We start from the raw sequence: 18,747 nt of genomic DNA, 5'->3' as shown, positions 1-18,747 counted from the left end.
ATTAATTGTGCTATTCATGGGTTAGAGTGCAAGGGTAGGAAAGAGAAAGCTTGATTTTTATTTATTTATATATATCTTTTTTGGGGGGGGTATAGCATATAACTCAGTGTGGAGATGACATGCTGTCTCTATTAACTGATTTAGATATTATGAAGAAATATGTTTTGCAAAGTATAGTTTGAGTGGTAATTAGAATAGTAAGTATGGAATTAATAGAATGCACATCTATAATAACACTTGGATCTGAAATTAATTGTACAGACAAAAAAAAGGCTTCCAGGAGCACATAGGATGCTGAATCATAGAGTTAATAATTTCTAAAATCAAACATTGCAGTTAAAGACTTAACTTGACATTTTAAACAAAATTAGCAATGAGATGGGGATGGAAGGTACAAAACAGGAACAGCAAAAGTCCTCCAGGGCACAGATTCTGTTTTCTATGTTTATACAGCATTCTGCCTCAAGAGCACCTCTGTCCCCTTTGATGTTATCAAAAGCTACTGAGACACAGGCATTTATCTCAGCTCAGACTAAGAGTAAAGATTAAATATATATAATCCTGAGCTGGCACTGTCAGAGTAAATACCTATTTCCTTATTCCCTTCCCTGCAGATGTAAAGCAGTGATCAAAGCTGAGTGAAATTCTGGTGTGGAGTTAACAGTCTGTTCTGCACCTTGAAAATGGCGCTAGGAAGTGCTTTCTTCACCATCATACAGCAGTGAATTTTTCAGGGCATGACTTATCCCTCCTCTCTCAGAATAAGGCCATTGAAAGCGGGTTCTTGTAAAGGGCTGAACCTTGTGCTATGAAGTCCCAGTGGGAGTCTGGCCCTTTGGACACAGGGGTGGTGGTGCAAGATGGATAGTGATGAACAGTGACAAGTAAGTATCCCAGGGGTGAAATACTTACCTTTCAGATGTTGCTTGTTGTTGCTGTCAATAGATTATATTAGCTAATATGCATTTTGAAACATTCCCTTTGAGCTATGAATTGTTCTTGACAGGCAGCAGGATTGTTTAGTCTAACTTGCCCTGGCCAGAACATCTTGCACTGTGGTAAGAGGGAGGTTTTCATACTGTGACACTCTAATGTGATTTGACATTTCAGATAGGATGATACAAGAAGTGGTAGGTTATTTGTACCAAATGACAAGAGGATGTTATAGACAAAAGATCATCATGTCACAAAGTAAAACAACAGCTATATCTCCCTTACTGCTCCACCAATCAAATACCCAAACCGTGTCAAATCCACCCCAAATCCAATAGCATCAGCAAAGGTCCAGACTGCTCCCCAGTCTGCACTGCCCCAACAATAGGCATTAGAGTGTGTCTACTAGATGAGAAATTCTCATCCCATAATAGGCTTTTTACGCTTAAATGTACACCAGCTCTGGTCTAAGCTAGTCTTGTGCAGCTTTAAAACTGTAACTTTCTAGGGCATCTGAAGCCATGGATACTGTTAGAGCTGCTTGAGTTTTCTCTCTGCTGTTTTACTGTCTGGTTATGTAACTTGGTCTGACTTCTGCCATTTTTGATCTCTGCTTTTAAATGGCACACATTACACATGTCATCAAAGAATAAGTACCGCAAATCTGAGCTAACATGCTTGGAAAATAGATGCCTCTAAGGTTTGGTCAGGGCAACTTAATTCCCAATTGAAAACCATGCTGGGAGTAAGTCTTCTCGCTGCTATTTTTTCTGTAGCTGTCAGTTCTTAGCATGCCCTGCTCATCCCAGTTTTTCATTGGGAATTACAGGGTACCCTAGGGTTTGAATCAAGTGGTTCTCTTTTGAGTTTCTTCCCGGTTTTCCGCTGTAGAAGGGCATACATCCTTTTGATACTGTTAGCTACTCTGAAACCAGTGTTGCTTGTTTGGTGCAGATTATCTGTAGTGATGTTGAGCATCTAGCCCTAAGTTGTTGACTTAGGGATATTTGAGTGCATCCAAAACTGAAATGAATTACTGTAGCATTTGTGAAGAGGCACTCAGTGTCTAAGCCTTCTGGACACAAGGGCATAGGATGGTACTGCAAAACTCATCACTAGATAAATAATGGCACAGCCCAGTCAATGGGAAAAGTATTTTTTGATCACATCCACAAACCCTTCCTATTTCAAATCCTTCTTCAAGAATCATTTCCTTCTGCAAGGGAAAAACCACTTACGATTTCAGACAGCTGCAGAGATTAATAGTATCTGTGGTTCATAGGCTTTAGAATGACCAAATTGTGCTTTAGCTCATCTCAGATTTCACAGCACAGTTGCCTGATCTTCTTACCACCATTCTTATCTTCTACCCTTTCTCCTCTAGTTGTGTCTTTCAATATGACTGCCTTATAAATATCTACACAACATTTAATTTCTTAAAGCTTTTGTTCTTATTCAATCAAGTAACATTAGTATGGCAAATGGCCTTGGAAGGAAAGGGCAATGAGCTCTGAAATGTTTTGCACCTCTATATATGTACTCTTTTACAACGGAAAGGTGAAGCATTTGAAATGGAATTTGGTGGTGCCAAATCACCGTTTAATGAAACTTGTAAGCAGGTAATCTGGGGAATGGCTTTATAGGGTAAGATCATGGTCAAAGATGAAACAATCTGTACACACCATCTTTATAGTTCAGTGGTTTCTCTTTGCCAGTAAGCAGTTCCAGAGTTCATTTCATAGGTTGTTTAGGATCTTTTGTCCATCAGGCTGGAGAGTCAGTTTTTGAGATTACAGGGCAAGACACCGTATGAATGTACAGGGGACTTACTTCTTGGGAATGATATGGTCCATTGGGTTCACACTGCACCTATATTTACTAACTGCATGGTAACTTCGGGGTATATCTTGGTGTCTGAAGTTGTGTCTTGAAAATTTCTCTTCCAAGCACGCTGCCATAGCATTTTTTTTTGTAAATAACTAAATAACTAGAAGGTGGGCAGCATAAAGAAGGTTCTGAGGCTCAGAGCATCCAGAAGACAAGGACATGCTCATTAAGGTCACTTTCAGAACAAAGAAGAAATGTGTCCAAAGTCTTGCATAGTTGTGAATGACAGTTTGCTAATGTGGGATACGGAGCATGTGAATGATTCTCTGCCATATTGTGATTTCTGCTCTTTAAGCATGAAGTTGAAAGGCTACAAGAACTTGAACTGCTGCTTTCTCCAGCTTGACAATTTGTGGGCCTAGCTTTAGGCTAACTGTGGTGACACAATGAAAGGCTCTTGCTCTTTTCTTCCTGGAAGAAAACAGGAGTCTATGTGTATGGAAAGGCATGTTTACATTCCTGAGTGGAATATATATTATCTTTCCAAGAAACAGAGATACACAGTGAGGTCTAAGGATGCCTGTGGTCAGTAATCCTCAGAAGAGTTAGGATATCAGCGGACCTGTACTTTTCATCTTGGCAATCTAGGGCCCTAATTCCTTGGTAAGTTTGAAATAGGTTTCATAGCTGGTTTGGTGAATACCAAGCTTCATAGGAGTATCTCACTACCTGAATCAGGAGATGTGCATTCATATGAAATATCAGTCCTGGGATACTGAAGCATAAGCAGTCTAAATAAAGAGAAAGCAGGCAAAGGGGTTGTGTATGGGTGCTAGACCTGCTGTCATTGCTGTCACTGAAAGTGATAGTTATTATTGCTGCTGATAAAGTAACTGATGGGGTGAGAGTTTCATAAACTAGTGATGGTGGCTTTCCATTTGATACTCCAAAAGAAGCCTGTGCTTTTTCTTTGCTTTGACAGCAGTGCTGAGATAATGCTTTGTTCCATGAGCTATTGGGTCATCAGTGCATTTTTACTGGTAATTGCTGTCTCAGTGACTTTTTATTGATCATTTAATTTCTGCCTCCAAATGAGTAGGAGCAAATATTTTTCAGCCCTTTTAACCTCCTTAACTTCTCATTTGTGCTCTGCTTCCCTCTCCCCTGTGGCCAACCCAATGCAAATAGGTGGACAAAAAGATTAATAGAAGGAAGAAGGTGCCTTCTTGCTCTCAAATGCCCTGTGGCTTGAAGACTGTTATTAATAGCTGAAATAAAAGAAGTGTTTCATAACCATCCTCTTGCTCCAGCTCCTTTGCCAGCCCCCTTTCCATGATGCCTGTGGAGAAAATGTGAGCTCATCATTTTCCAATGCAAATTCAGCTTACGGTCTCATACTTGGATTCTTTTCTTATCAAGGGTGGAATATGTATATTCTGCCAGCCGAATGTTTTCAGGAAGCTGCTGTTTGCTGGGATAATCATGGAGCATGTGGGGAACAGGCCTGGAAAAAGCTCTTCAGGCATATTCATTTTTTCTACTCTGGAAATTTTACTGTCTGCTCAATGCACACGTATGTGTTTGCACCTCTTATCTCTACTCATGCACTGTTTGAAAAGGAAGTTTAAGTTAAATTGAATTGAATTTTAAGTTAAAAAGCAAAGCAGGTGTTCCATTCTGAAAGATATGGTAGTTCTTGTGAGGAATGTGATCCCCATACAGCCCACACGTGAAAACTTTTACATCCACAAGTGTCCAGCAGTTCCACATGCACTTTGAAACTGACTTTTTCCCCCCCTATATGTTTAGTGATCGAATGGGTCACTACTGACACTAAGCCAGAAGATTTTTGGCCCAGATGATCTGGGAAGAATAGAAATGACCTACTGTCCTTTATTGCCCTATTTCTGTGTGGGTAGTGTTACAGCACAGTATATGGGACTCTTTCAAGCTCTCTGCTGTAATTCACTTTTTTTTTTTTCCTTTTTTTTCTTTTTTCCTTTTCCCATGACTGCTTTGCCACTTGAGCACTATCTAACAAGTTTTACTGAGCTAGAGGTTCTGAGATGACCTTTATCTGGAAATCAAGTGAGATGAACTGTAAAGGAAAAAAAGAGGAGGAAAAAAGTGCAGGAAGGTTCTGTTTGCCACTCTGAAGAAACCTTCGATCATGTTCCTAAGGAAAATCTTTAAGCCGTACATTCTTGTAATGCATTTGCTGGATATGTGCCATTTATGGGACAGAATACTATTTATCTTATGAGTCCCTCATCCTTTCAGGTGCTGACAACTCAGTGAACACAAGTGAGCTTTTTTTTTTCAGGTAAAATGGGATATACTATTTTATTCTGAGTGTGTTTCACTGGAGTTCTGCCTTCATTGTGTTGTCTGTTGATCACTGAAGTCATTCACATATAAAAAAGGAAATTCAGGTAGCAGTGTAGAGATTTCACTATGAAATGTCACTTTGTCAGTGACAGCCTTGTGTGCTATCTGCATTTTATCAGCAAGGGAGATATAGATTTGTCCTATGCTTAAGTACACTTATGGTAAGTTCTGTTGGTGAAGTATTTACTTTCATGTAGAAAATAAGCTCCTAAGCAAAGAGTTTCCAAGGAAGCTGAACCACTTGTGAAACAATCTAATGTGGCAGATAGATTCACTTGGGAAAAAAAGAATAAATAAATGACGGGTAAGTTCAGTTTTGCAGCTGAACAAAACTTTTCAAATGATCTGAAAGCTGTTTGTTCGCTTTTCATTTTTACCTTGGCTTTGCCAGTTTAACCCCTCTGCCCCTGACTTTTTTTGCCTACCTCTGTTTGTGAGTGTGTCTGATGTAGAGCATATTGCTGATGGCCACAACACTTCTTCCATTGCACTAGGAGAGACGGAGTTGCAGCTCCACACAACTTGCCTACAGACCTGTGCCTCTTGCTGTGATACCACTGTGCCATGACTGAATGCTTCTCCCAGAAGCCAAATTCCCATTAACTCATCTTCCAATTCAGCTTTGTTTGTGAAGAAGCTTGTTGCCATGATCCTGCAGTGCATTGTGTTCTGAAGTATGGTGACAAGAGATGGCCTAGGAAGTCATTTTCAAAAGAGCACTGCTGATGCATACCAAGTTTTACTGTAGACTGTTTGTTTCCCCCAAGACGTGGCACTACAGTCAGTGAGCGGGAAGCAGACTGTGGTGCATCCCTCTCCTGAACTTTAAATGAACCTGTAACTGGTGAATGGAAGTGGATAGAGCACCTCTGCCCACTCGTAGAGAGACACCAGCTAAAAAGGCCAGCAGCTTAGTCTTAGAAACAAACAAAACCTTTCAATTAAAGGGAGGCATCAGTCCAATTTCCTGAGTGCCCACAGCAACCAACAGGCAGTGCCAGAAGTTGTAGTTGCAACAAGTCCTTCTGGCAGAGCGAGCAGAGCCCTGGTTCAGGCTGATGCTGGAGCTATCCCAAACAAGTATGATCTCCTGTTGAAAAACTTTGGCCTGTATTGCAGCTGAAAATCTATCTTGAGCTCCGTTAATTAGAACATTGGCTTCTATTTATGTATGTGAGTTGATGAATATTCATCAGACATGTTGATTAAGGTGCCGTTATTTGCATATTCTTCCTACATTTTTAGAACTTTACCCTTAGGTATTCTAATATTCAAGATATTCATGTGGAGCGAAGGGAAACTTTGATTATGTATTAGGAAAAAAAATCATAATGATGCTGGTCAGTTGTTGGAAGGGTTTGCTTAAAGATTCTTTCTTGGAGGCATTAAAGCTTGGTCGGATGAGGTTCTGAGCAACCTGAGCTATCTTTGAATTTGATTTTAACTTTGAAGTTGTTTCTTTTCGAGCAGTGGATTAGGCCAGTTGATACCTAGAGGACTCTTCTTCATTATTCATTCACATCAGTGAATAATGTTCCCCCTTTTTTGGCTTTAGTATGAATGTAGAGGGGCACAAACATGTAACCAATACTTTCTAGGTTAGTGTTACTCCAGAGGTAATGAAATAATCCTGTTGAGCGTGTTGTAATACCTCCTAATGAAGTCTCTGCCTTCATTAAGAATACAGTGTTACTCATCATGAGTTCATTAACTGCTCAGCATATCTGATTTGCAATTTTCTCTTTGCAGCTGGTCAAGGTAGAGCTTATTTCTCCTCATGGCTTCCTCCAGGCTTCAGTTTGACCAGTTAATGCATGCGGAAACTGCAGCAACTTTGTCTATATTTAAGTGTGCCTGCAGATGAGTTCTGATGATTCGTACAAAAAGATTTAAGAGGCTGAGGGCAGGACATGCAGCCAAGGGCAACCGTTTCTTAAACTGCACCAACCTAAATGGCCGGGGCTGATTTGGAGGTGGTATAAAATTCTAGCACAACTTAAAAACCAACTTTTCCAACAGAGACAAGACTTTTGAGATCAAGTCTTAACAGATGTAAATGCCAGATGCGGTTGCTTTGCACAGCCTGATGTAGCCCTGGTAATGATTGCAGCCCCTGGGAACCTTCCTGAAATGTTATGCTAAGAAAAAAAACTGCAAACAGTTTCTGTTTGAGATCAGCAGATTTTCTGAAGACAATGTGAAACAACTAGAGGCTAAATGACCAAACTGCATCCTCCATTTGCTTGGTATAGTTATACTCATCCAATGAGGAACAGCAACCAAAACATGGAATTAAGGCAATTTCTCATACAGAAGGCAGTTTCTCGTAATGAATAACAGATGCATGTAGCGAATGCAGCTCACAAGCCAGAGGCTAAGATTCTTTTTTTACTAGGAAATCTTTGTGTAGTAATTCTCAAACAGATATGTAAAAATTAAATCCAGCACAAAAGGTGAATTTTGTGGAATAAATTACTTGCTCCGAACAGTTCATACAGAGGTATCTACAAAACAGAAGGAAAAGCTGCCTGGAGGTAGCAAAGGCTCAGAACATCCACGTCAGCCTTTTCAGTGAAGCTCATGATATTGAAAGCCCTAGCAGGAAATGTAATAAACAAATGCTGGCTTTACAGCCAAAGCCTTCTTAGAAATCAGCATGCATACTACAGGAGAAGAGTGAGTATCACTAGGTTTTGGGTGTTTGCATATGGCAGAAGCCAAGGTGCCTGCCAGGTCAGTGCTGGCTTGTTGTGGGGCTTGGAATGGCCGTGCTGTATGTTGTTCATCCAGAGTAAATAAGCTGCTGGCTTCCTGCATCTACCAATGGCTCCTGATTATTCTTGCCCAAGGATGGCTGCAAAGAAACTTAGTGTGTTAGATACGCTGTGTGTCTGTGAGCCCTTCAGTTACCAAATGTGACTTTGTGACTTGCTGACAAGGCATTGGGTAAATCTGTACCTAAAGCTTAAGGATGGTTCCACAGTTTCCCTCCTTGAAAGCTGGGGTGGGATGGGGGAAAGAGGGAAATGGGAAACCTTGTAATTCTGACTTACAGGAGGGGAGTGTAGTTAGATAACCTATGAAAGTAACTTTGATATGCCACCTTGGGCTGAATCTGAAGTGATGTTAAGAACACAGGACTAGCTGCTCCTGTAGGGTGCCAGTTTCATGACAGACTGCCTAAAGGACTGCATCTCAGAGGAGCTGATCTATGTCATGCAGAAGGTTAAACCATATGGGCACAGTGGTGGTATAAATTCCTGAAGCTTGACAACCACCTCTGCAAAAGTCAAGCTGACCTCATGGGGCAGATTCTTCTGTGCACTTCTGAGATACACAATTTTAGGATTGATGTGACCAATAGCTGGGTGGCATTTTGAGTTTTATTCTCTGCTTTTCTTGGAGCTGTACTGAAATAATCATAAAGAAGGTGGTGCTGGAAACTTCTGGAGAAAAATCATTTACTTACCAAACAAATATGGTATGAATACCAGCAGTGTGACCTCCCTTTATAATAGATTTCAGTCCTGTTTGGCTTTGAGTGGAAGAGTTCAGTCACTCCTGCATTGCTGGCAGTTTGGGTCCTCTGCAAGGGTAGCATTTACAGCTCTCACAGTGCAATGAGCAGGGTTTCGCCAGCAGCTGAGCTCACATCAAGAGTATTGGAATAGTTCTGAGAGCAGCACAGAAAGGAACTGCACAATATTTTCAGTTCATGTTCCTGCTATTGCACACTTCAAGGATTTTCTTTGTAATAGAGAAGAGGAAATTCATATACTAAGGTGATAGCATGGAGCATAGCTCAGTAGATAAATATATGATGGGAATCAAGCAGATGCTTTGCCACTACACTTAGTGTCGTTGCGTAGCTGCTCTGGGTAAAGGTACCTCTAGTTCCCTCAGCTCAGTTTCACTTGGCATCTGAACTTTGCTGAAGCAGGTGGATGCCAACCATAGATTCCTCCCTGAGCATCCATCCTCATAAGGGTAGTAGAGCAGTTTACTCTGCACACTTGCAGCTGTACCTTCCTGCTGATTCTTTTCTTAGCGCTCTGTTTGAAACAACCAGACATTTTTCTTCAGGATTTCCAGCAAACATATCCCTTTAATCATAAGAAATTGGAACACACATCAGTAGCAGAGAACCTTTGTGGTTTCTCCATGTTTCTTGTGGCCAACCAAAGCACTTGCAGTCATAGCTGCGTAGACGCAAAAAGCCAGTCACTGATTTGCTCTTCAAATACCTGTGAGATTGATCATTTGGAGGTTCCAAGTTAGTGCTGAAGGCTGAGGATGCTCTGTAAGTTTGGGTACCATTCTGAGGAAAGGCAAATGTCATAGAATTGTGTCGGTTGGAATGGGCCTTAAAGCCCATCCACTTCCAGCTCCCTGACATCAACAGGGTTGCCACCCTCTAGATCAGGGGCCCCATCCAGTATAAGCTTTTTCTTTGCTTCCTCCACCAGAGACTAGTATGACCTGTTCACTACTGCTCATCCATCTGAAGGCACAGTTTTCTTAGGATTTCTCTGAGAGGATTTTCCATGAGAGTAGTTCTGGTCCTTGCTGCAATTACTGTCCTTGTTTTCCCAGTAACCTTCAGAAATGGGATGTTTGTGCAGGTGAGCTCAGCTTTGTCTTTGATATGACACAAGCAAGGAAATGTGCTGAAGTATGAAATTATCGCTGCTATACACTTATCCTTGCCCTAACTTTTATTGGAAGATCCATTCAAATGAAAGCCTTTTCTTTAAGTTTCTAATGCTAATTCTCACTTCTGGCTAGATATGCACTGGTGCAGTTGCATTGACTCAGAAGGCTAAGATAAATTGCTCACATTTAAGTGCTGGGCAGTCACAAACCTTGTGACAGCTTCACTGGGCCATGAGAAGCTTGAGGTTCCTGGTAAAAGGCTGTCTTTCTTAGCAGTGGCCATATGGATGAAGAGGGCCACATGCGCTCTTGAGTGCTCACTGTGGTTCTGGAGTCTGAAGTAACTGAAGTGTTGGAATCTGATAGAAGACAGCTCTAAAATACCCTGATCTGTGTTCTCCTCAGTGTATTAAACTTACTGTTCACAAGAAAATCTAATAGGCTAAAGCCAAAATACTCGCCGAGATCATGTAGGCTGACCTCTGGTGTACTGTAGACCACTGCTTCCATTGCTTATCCACTTATTGAGCCCAAAATCTTGGATTAGGCTAAATTATTTTGAACCCTGTAACAAGAAATTTATTAGACTTACTCATTCCAGCAGTGAATCCATGCTTAATGCTTCAGAGAAGGGTGAAAACCTAGGAGCAGCATCCCTGTCTGCCTGACCTAAGGGCCTTTTTCCCTCAGTATGACAGATGTGGGGAATCATTCCATGCTCTGATCAGCCCTCAGGGCACTCAGTGACCAGCCCTGGTATACCGGGGAGAACTCAGGGAAAAAGCAGGCTGCCTCATCATCTGCAATGAGCGCTTCTCCCTCCTGGTCCCTCCAAACTCCTGTTTGGAGTCATGATGTTTATTGGCTAGTAGTCACAATTTCATTTAGATGTAGGAAGAGCGAGCAAGTATGGCATGGCTGGAAGGGAGATCATCATGGAGTTTACTGCTCACAATTGAGTGTACTTTGGATACTGTTGTATCACTGCCACCACAGTCATACTCTTAGATCAAGATAGTCTTTAAATGTATACTTAAGGCTCATTAAAGCCATGGGAATGTAAGCATAAGACTAAAATTATACGTACGGTCAAGTGATATTCTGAATTCAGGCCATAATCTTTTTGTGCTTTAGGCTGTAGTAATATATATCAGTGAAAAGTTCTGTGCATTACTGCTGAAAGTATTTGCAGTAAAAATGAGATGTTTGGTTAACTTTGCTAGAAACTGGATGATTATTTAAAGAAATTATAGTAAATGGAATAGAATCTGTTACAGACCCTTCCTTCTGTATGCTTTAAATTTGAGTCTTGGCTCCGTGTTCTTGTCAGCTATCTATATAAATCCATTCCTAGGCAGGAGACTGGTAATGTAAAGATTATTTCCTGACAAGTAAGTATTTTTCCACTTTTTTGCCAGTGCTCCTGATCCATGAGAGCAGCTGAACAAAAGGGAAGAGGAAAACCCGTGTGAAGACAAGGTTGCAATTTCAGGCTTTATTTTAATTCAAAGCTCTTTTCACACTAGATTTCTTTTTTTTTAATTCCCCCCACTCTCCCCCACCCCCCAATACTATTCTTGGTTTGAAACTTTAATTCTGGGCGTACATTTGGTGCCCAGATGGTGTGGATTCACACAGAAGCCCATCACGCTGTCAGGGCGGGTGGATACATACGTAAATATTTTGCCTTTTCCCCCTATAATATTTGGCTTTGTCTCATCTAATTGCTGTCAAAGGCAGAATGCGAGGAATGCTTAAGAGAGGCAAGTAGAGAGGACCTCCAGTGTCTGCATTGCGCTAATCTGGGAGGATGCTTAGTCTACTCAGTTGTAAATAATAATTTTGTTGCATGGATTTTTTTTTATTCATGCTGTGAATTAGTGGTGTATGGTCAAAGTTTGTCCCAAGTAATATTTTACAACACAAAGCAGAAACCTGGTGGCATAAAAACATGGTTAACCCCTTGGAGCTATACATAAGGCTAATGCCTCTTCCTTTCAGTTTTGGTTCCCAGTTAGCGTTATCTACATGCCTCTTGGTATATATAAATGAGAGGTATGCCTCTCTCATTTATATAAATCATTGCTTCATTTAATTCTACTGAGTACGTGTCTTAATGCATTTTTAAAACAAAAAAGCATTTCCAGAACAGTCGCTCCCCTGACCAGTAGAAACAAACAGTGCGGCCAACCGCATTCAGGATGCCTTTTTATTTCTTAGAGGGCTGTTCCAAAATACTGTAATGTTAATGGAAAAATGAGTTCCATGAGATTTAAATCTGAATGGTCAGCAAGTGGGTCTAATGAAGACAGTGTTAGTTCAGGATACTGGCAAGAGGGACTCAGGAAACTTTACTGCTTTTTCACCAGTGCAAGAATGATCGCAGACTTCTGATCAGATGCTTTTTGAAAAGCATGGGGCTATGCCAGGCCCGTTCCTCTCAGGACACTGTGCAGAGAGTGTGGCCTGCAGGTGAGATGATCTTAGAGGAAGGAAAGTGGCTATGAAAGGTAGATACAAGTATGTGACCAGCAGTCAAACAGAAGAAGCACGTGGTGCTTTTCTTCCATAGAACACAGATGAAATCCTACAAGGGCAAAAATGTTGTCTGTTCCAGCCATTTGTGTTGCCACTCAAAGCCCCTTTTTTAGAGGAAATTATAAAATAAATTCTACTTGAGACTGCTATCAAAGTGTCCAGTACCTTCCAGAAACGTGCCTTAACCACTAAGATGTACGTCTGCTTGTCTTGCTTCTTGGCTGTGGGGTGGATGTGGTCTGAAAACTCATTTTCTATAAATACATATTTTTCTCGTGGTGCTTTTATTACTGAAGATAAGATGAAAAGTGTTTGTTTTGCACATCTCCTGAAGCCTGCCCACAGACGTGTTATTGCAGGATAAGCTTCAATGGGAATTTCTGGTTTCTCTGTGCTAAATGCTGGCCTGCATGTTGCCAGCTCATGGCTCTGGGAAAGGGAAAGGGAGAGAGAAGGGGAAAGGGAAAGGGAAAGGGAAAGGGAAAGGGAAAGGGAAAGGGAAAGGGAAAGGGAAAGGGAAAGGGAAAGGGAAAGGGAAAGGGAAAGGGAAAGGGAAAGGGAAGGGAAAGGAAAGAAGGAGTGACTTGCCATATTCTACCTAGTTGTGAAAGCACAGCTCTGACAGCTACTGTGGAGCCTTTGCTGTATCTTAAATTTGCATGTGAGCTTTCGCTACAGATAGCTTTTGCCTATCGTATGCCAAAGGTAGTACTAGCTGCTACACTGGATTGATGGCAGGGACTGATTTTTCTCTCAGCCTTTGCTTTTGTTTGTCAGGTCCATCTAGTCTACAGCTGGGAGAACATATTGCATTCATGTAGCATCAATTTCTCTTATGTATTTTTCCCTTTCCAGGAGCAATTGAGCGGTGCTCATACATCAAGTACCACTACTCCTCAGCGACCATTCCCAAGAACCTCACCTACAACATCACCAAGACAATCCGCCAGGATGAGTGGCATGCCTTGCGTAAGTGTTGCTGGCTTTCTTCTCCATTTTCCTCACGTACAGACTAAAGGAGGTACTCGCTAATAAAGGAGAATGGAGAAATTGACAGACAACTCACTTAGAGTTGTGTTCTCACATACAGTTAGTCTTTATAGCAGATGGATCAATTTGTACTTAAGACCTACATGGCTGCTTCTGCTGCTGAATAGAAATTCTGCTGAGGCATGAAGAAGTGGTGGCGGGGAAGAGATCTTTATGCGCAGAGATTAATATGTAGTTAAATATGAAAATGCATAACAAGATCAATGCCCTATTTTTTAAATTTAGTAGAACGTTTGGTATGTAAGTATATTTTCCTGCGTTTCATGCTGCTGCTGAGATTCCTGCTTCCAGCAGAATTCATTGCTAGCTTTTACTGTAGAACATGTTCTGGTGCCTGCAGCTCCTGGTAAGTGTGGCTCTCCTCTGAAGATGCAGAAAGAGATGCTTCACCCTTAAAGGCACAGGGAAGGAGGTTTTAGCCATTAGTGATAACAGTAGCTGGTGGTCATCAACTTGTAATAGTTGCTTAAGTAACAAAATCTGACAGAGATGGAGCTGCCTTGAGTTGTATGGAGGTCCATTAAGATTTTTACTCATTTTGGAGTTGGAAAATGACTTACACAAACAAAATAGAAGAGGCAGGATTTTGCAAGGAAGGATAGCACTGCAGCTTCCTTTTGCTATTGTGCAGTCATGGTTACTGATGAATGTCTGTCCAGAGTTCCTCTGTCAGAAGGTAATTGAAAGCAACAAGTCCAAACTGTCTGAGAAATACGTTAGAACTCTGGTGTTTCCAGGGCTTTCAGTACCTGTTTCACTCTTACCTTATGGAGCTGATGCTCTGGGAAGATGCTTTTAAGCTTTGGGAAGGAGAAGCTGTTATGATACCATTCATTCCTTGAATTGTTAAGATAAAACCTGGTTTCTGTTGGTGCTTATACACCCACCTGGTGAAACCTGATAAAGCATTAAAGTAGTTCCAGAGGAACCTGCTGGGCTCCTTTATTATTATTATTATTTTTAGCATCTGTGGATAAATACTTAATTTTATTTTGATATGATGAGGAAAAGGAATACTGAATTCCTGCCTCTCCATCCCTGTAGGAGGCCAGTATTGCACAGCGTGGTGTTTGTTTGTCCCTAAAATTAGAAGTTCAGGTTGCTCAGTAACCTCTCGGGTTTTCTGCTTCTATGCCATCTCCACTGGTGTCAGTTTTAAGTTAACACTGTTTGTCTGTGTGTGCAGAAAACAAATACCCCGCTCCTTCCTGCCCCCTCAGAAAAGGACATCTTCCATTAAGTTGCAGTACAAAGAGGCTGTGGTTTATGCTCTTGGCTACGAACGTGTGCTTTTGCCATTGCTGTGAGCAACAATGGCTTTTCTGTGATTATCCTCTGGGAATCTCACTAATAACTGTAAGAATTATTGTATTAAAGAAGTTGATCTTTATTTCAGCAATGGGTTATTCTCATGCTCTTTGAATGTTTTTCCACAACTGAAGTATAATTACTAAGTGGCTGGCAATGTTAGTCCTTCAGTGTGTGCATCCCTTGATGGGATCAGCAAGTTCCTGAGCATGGTGTTGGCAGCTGACTGGAGCTTTCAGGAGTACATTTGGCAGTCTCCAAAGTGGCAGTCTATACACAGTGCTTATACTTCAACATATCCGATGTGATATGAAGCTCTTTCAGGATGAGGTTGTTTGTTTCTTTCCTAAGGAGGGTTCGCCAAGCACACGGGTGTGTGTACGTATTTCTGACCCAGATTTTTGTGCTGATTCATGAGTCAGATAAGTGCAGATAGATGTAGATAGCCAAATTCATGCTTTGTGAAGACAGGGAAGGAAAAGTACCTTGTAGCTCTCTTGTCCAGGGTGGTTTAGTACAATGGTGTTTGATATATGGAGTTAGCCAGTGAAGGATCTGGAGCACATTTTGCATTCAAATTGTATGTAGAGCTTGCAATCTTATTTTATTATTTTTTTTCTCTACAACGTGTTTTAAAAGATGAGCCCAATAGCAATTTTTTCAAATAACATTTAGGCCACGGGATGTTCTCCCTTTAGAAAACCTTTGTGATTGAGCAGCCACCCCTAAATCATCTTCACCTTCAGAAAGTCCCTGTAATCTTAGTCTGTTCCTTAGTAGCAGACACAGTTTTGTATCTTTGGACTAGTTTCATCCAGGGCACAGTTAATTCAGCTCCCCACTGCTCTTCCTGAGACAGCATAAACTTTCAAAGTCAGCATGACCATTATTTTCCTCTGAACAATTTCCTATTCATAATTTCTCTTTCCCTGAGTGTACAGGCAATAAAGGAACAGACCTGTCATTCCTCATGGTCTCCATATGGGTAATTTCTCAGATCCTGTAACATGAAATGGGAGAAAGGAAAAACCCAATATCCTGGTGAGACATCGGGACTAAATGGCACCTGGAGAATTTCAGGGGAACTGGAAAGGTGAAAGTGGAGTACTAGAGAAAACACCACTTCCAGGCTGAAACCTCTGTTGTCCTTTGATGTATCTATATTTCAGTACTGGTTGTTTTCTTTCCCTGGTGTAAGGGAAGCAAAAAATGGGCCTGGGAAGGAATTCTGTTGATTTACCTGCGTACCAGGTTGGGGTGCAGAGGAGAAAGGACTCCAGCCATGCTCAACAGACTTTTTTCAGGCTGACCAGACAGGACTTGTGCTCCAGCAGTTTCTCTTGTGTTGTAGGGGTGGTAAATGAGCAGTTAATTTTAGGCCAAAGACCCCATGGCACCCACTGGTACAGAAAGCAGTTTGTCCTATAGTTTATGCTGTCAGCTGTGCTAGAAAAACTCAGGCGAGCATCTGGACCTGAAGGAATGGTTGGACCTGACTTTATAATTTTTGATTTTGTCTTCTTTCATTCTATTTGACATTTTCAAGATGGAACCTTTGCTCCAAATTAATTGCCTATGACATCATGAGCTGGGGAAACAGGACTTCATTTCCCTGCAATCACTTCTTCTCAACTGTCTCTGGTTAAATAGGGATGGAGGGAGTAATGACTGTAGTATTGCCAACTTTCTCCTGTCAGGAGATAATGTTCATCTAATTAGACAAAAGAAGTGTCTATACAAGCTGAGAGGGAAAGGGAGAAGGGAAAGAATGCTGCATCCAACAACTTTGATCATGAATAACTGTCACTTCATGGAAGCCGACAGTGTAATGGTTTGAGTTCTCAGGTTGCCCAGAGAAGTTGTGAATGCCGCATCCCTGAAGATGTTCAAGGTCAGGTTTGATGGCCTAGTGGGTGGCAACCTGGCCCATGGCAGGGGATTGGAACTGGATGGGTTTTAAGGTCCCTTCGTGCCCAAGCCATTCTTTGACTAACACAGTCATAGAATCACATTTTGACCCCACCCTTATGTACAGAAATGTGGTCTAGAGTTCTGGCTTTTGAAACCCTACACCAATATCAGTGATCCTTTTAGAAATGGAGTTATAGATCATTTGAATAAGAATTTAAAAATCAGAACAGTTCCATATTTATTGGGGTATTTAATTCCATATATTTTGTTCCCATAGGTTTACTTTGTGTGCTACAAATGTGCTCATGAAACATAGGAAAAGTGGTCATGGCAGGGGTTCATGGAGCTCGTGGAGTATAGGAAAGGTACCGGAGATGGTGTGATGCATTTTCAGATCATGGAATAAGCATTCGACCAGGAAGCTTTGGCCAGGAAATGTTCTTTTAATCTTGTTAAGAAACTTCAGGAAACCGTTGCCTGGTAATTTCTACCGAAGAAAGTGAAAGATGGTTTGCTTTGCAAACTGCAGTATGAACAGTGACAGTATGTATTATATTCAGTCTGACATCCTCCAGGAATCTACAGTGCTGTTCTCTAAGGCCACAGTGAGGGCGATGTAAAGCACCCAAAGTCCATTTCAGTTTGCTCCTTGGAGTGAAACTTCTATGCATCCATTCTGTGAGAGCAATTTCAGCAAGAGGAGTTGTGTAGGTAGCAGGCACCACAGGACTATGCGTTAACCTCCTCTGGTCTCAGAACTGCCCTGAGCCACGAGGCTGTTGCCTGTGGGTTACTCCAGTCTTCCTCACTGATGTGTTGTCAGGTGAAGCAGGGAAAAGGGGATTTTCCAGGACTATCTTCTCTCTAAGACAGGCAAAGAAATTTCTGCAAACAAGCAATGATGCATGTTCTTAAAGAATGAGATCTTTTTCTCTGAGAACAAGCCAGACCTCTGTGTCTTCTTCCTCTTGCATTGGTAGCTGGAACATGGCAAATGCTGCATGATGCTCAGAGCCTCTGTATGGCAGAGCTCCCTGTAGCTTGCATTGTATCACACGAACATCTCCAGAAGGGATGAAAAATTCCTTCCTTCTCTCCAAAAGCTTTTATTTTGCTGACTCATGGAGCCAGTCATGCAAGACAGATAGCTGACTTCCAGCCTCTAATTTTTCTTTCTTTCTCACCTATCACAAGCCTGAATTTTTACTTTGGATTAAAACTGGCCACACAGTAGCTGGGACTTCTGTTTGTGCCACCTCAGCCTGTCCTCCACACTGCTGGGCAAGCAGCCATTTTGTGTGCAGGAAAAAGGAACGTGTTTTGTCAGGGCAGAAAGTGGCTGAAATTGCAACAGAAACTTCTCTGCCTGCACAGCTGAGTTAGAAATTGTCATCACGCTGCTTTGGAGACAACCATACCTCAAATAGGTGAACTTCCACTGTGAGGTCATAGGATGTGGGCTTTGAATTTAGAGCACTGACACGGGGAGATTCATTGTCAGAAAAAGAAGAGCTGTGAAACTCTGTGTTAATTGAAATGATAACATTCGGCTTCTCTGCTGAAAATGGCAATAGTCCTGTGTTTGTGGTGTTCTGAAAAACATAAAAAATGAATTGTAAATTCAAAAGTAATAGCCTGGCACGTTCTGAGAAGAGCCTGTATTGGAGGAAATGAAGGATTTCTACAGGATGTAGAGAGTGGTAGTATTTTAATTTGTACAGCTTCTTTTATGCTGAAGTCTAAGTGGTTTTTATCAGCCTATTAAGGTCCAAACTTTGTAGTCTCTATGAGAATAAGGCATTCATTATTACTAGGCTTCCTCATTTAGGCCTGGGAAGCACTCAGTTATCTCCTTACTACCAGTAAAACTACTGGCAGGGGGACTGGAAGAATCTCCTTTTGTGGATGTCAGTTGTGATACTGATGGCAGAGGCAGCAATTAGTGTTCTGGAGAAGACAGTAATGTCTACACTTCTAAATTTACAGGCTTCTAAATCCCATGAAACAAGATGCTGAGATACGCACACAATCTCAGATTGTAGCTTGACAATGCATTAGTAACACCAGTAGGCTCATGGGCTTGACCCTGTCTAATGATTTTATAAACAACATTAAATATTTCATTTTTGTATCTGTATT

The 18,747-nt window shown here is 41.4% G+C and overlaps 1 protein-coding gene across 5 annotated transcripts in view; it reads left to right on the top strand.

The window, feature by feature from the left end:
- TMEM178B (transmembrane protein 178B) overlaps window positions 1–18,747 on the top strand; it is a 229,771-nt gene that overhangs the window by 43,114 nt on the left and 167,910 nt on the right. For all 5 annotated transcript variants that reach the window (XR_014936326.1, XR_014936325.1, XM_085521471.1 and 2 more), the window contains exon 2: window positions 13,195–13,308. Coding sequence is in view for 3 of the 5 variants with exons in the window: in XM_085521471.1 (XP_085377597.1) it covers window positions 13,195–13,308 (114 nt within the window). In the remaining 2 variants the exon portion in view is untranslated. The remainder of the gene's footprint in view (window positions 1–13,194; window positions 13,309–18,747) is intronic.

This window comes from Coturnix japonica, chromosome 1 (assembly GCF_054131305.1).
Source record: "Coturnix japonica strain WE chromosome 1, WE-NBRP24, whole genome shotgun sequence".
Taxonomy (NCBI): domain Eukaryota; kingdom Metazoa; phylum Chordata; class Aves; order Galliformes; family Phasianidae; genus Coturnix; species Coturnix japonica.
The sequence above is the reverse complement of the archived record's forward strand: the minus strand, read 5'-3'. Positions and strand labels throughout refer to the sequence as shown.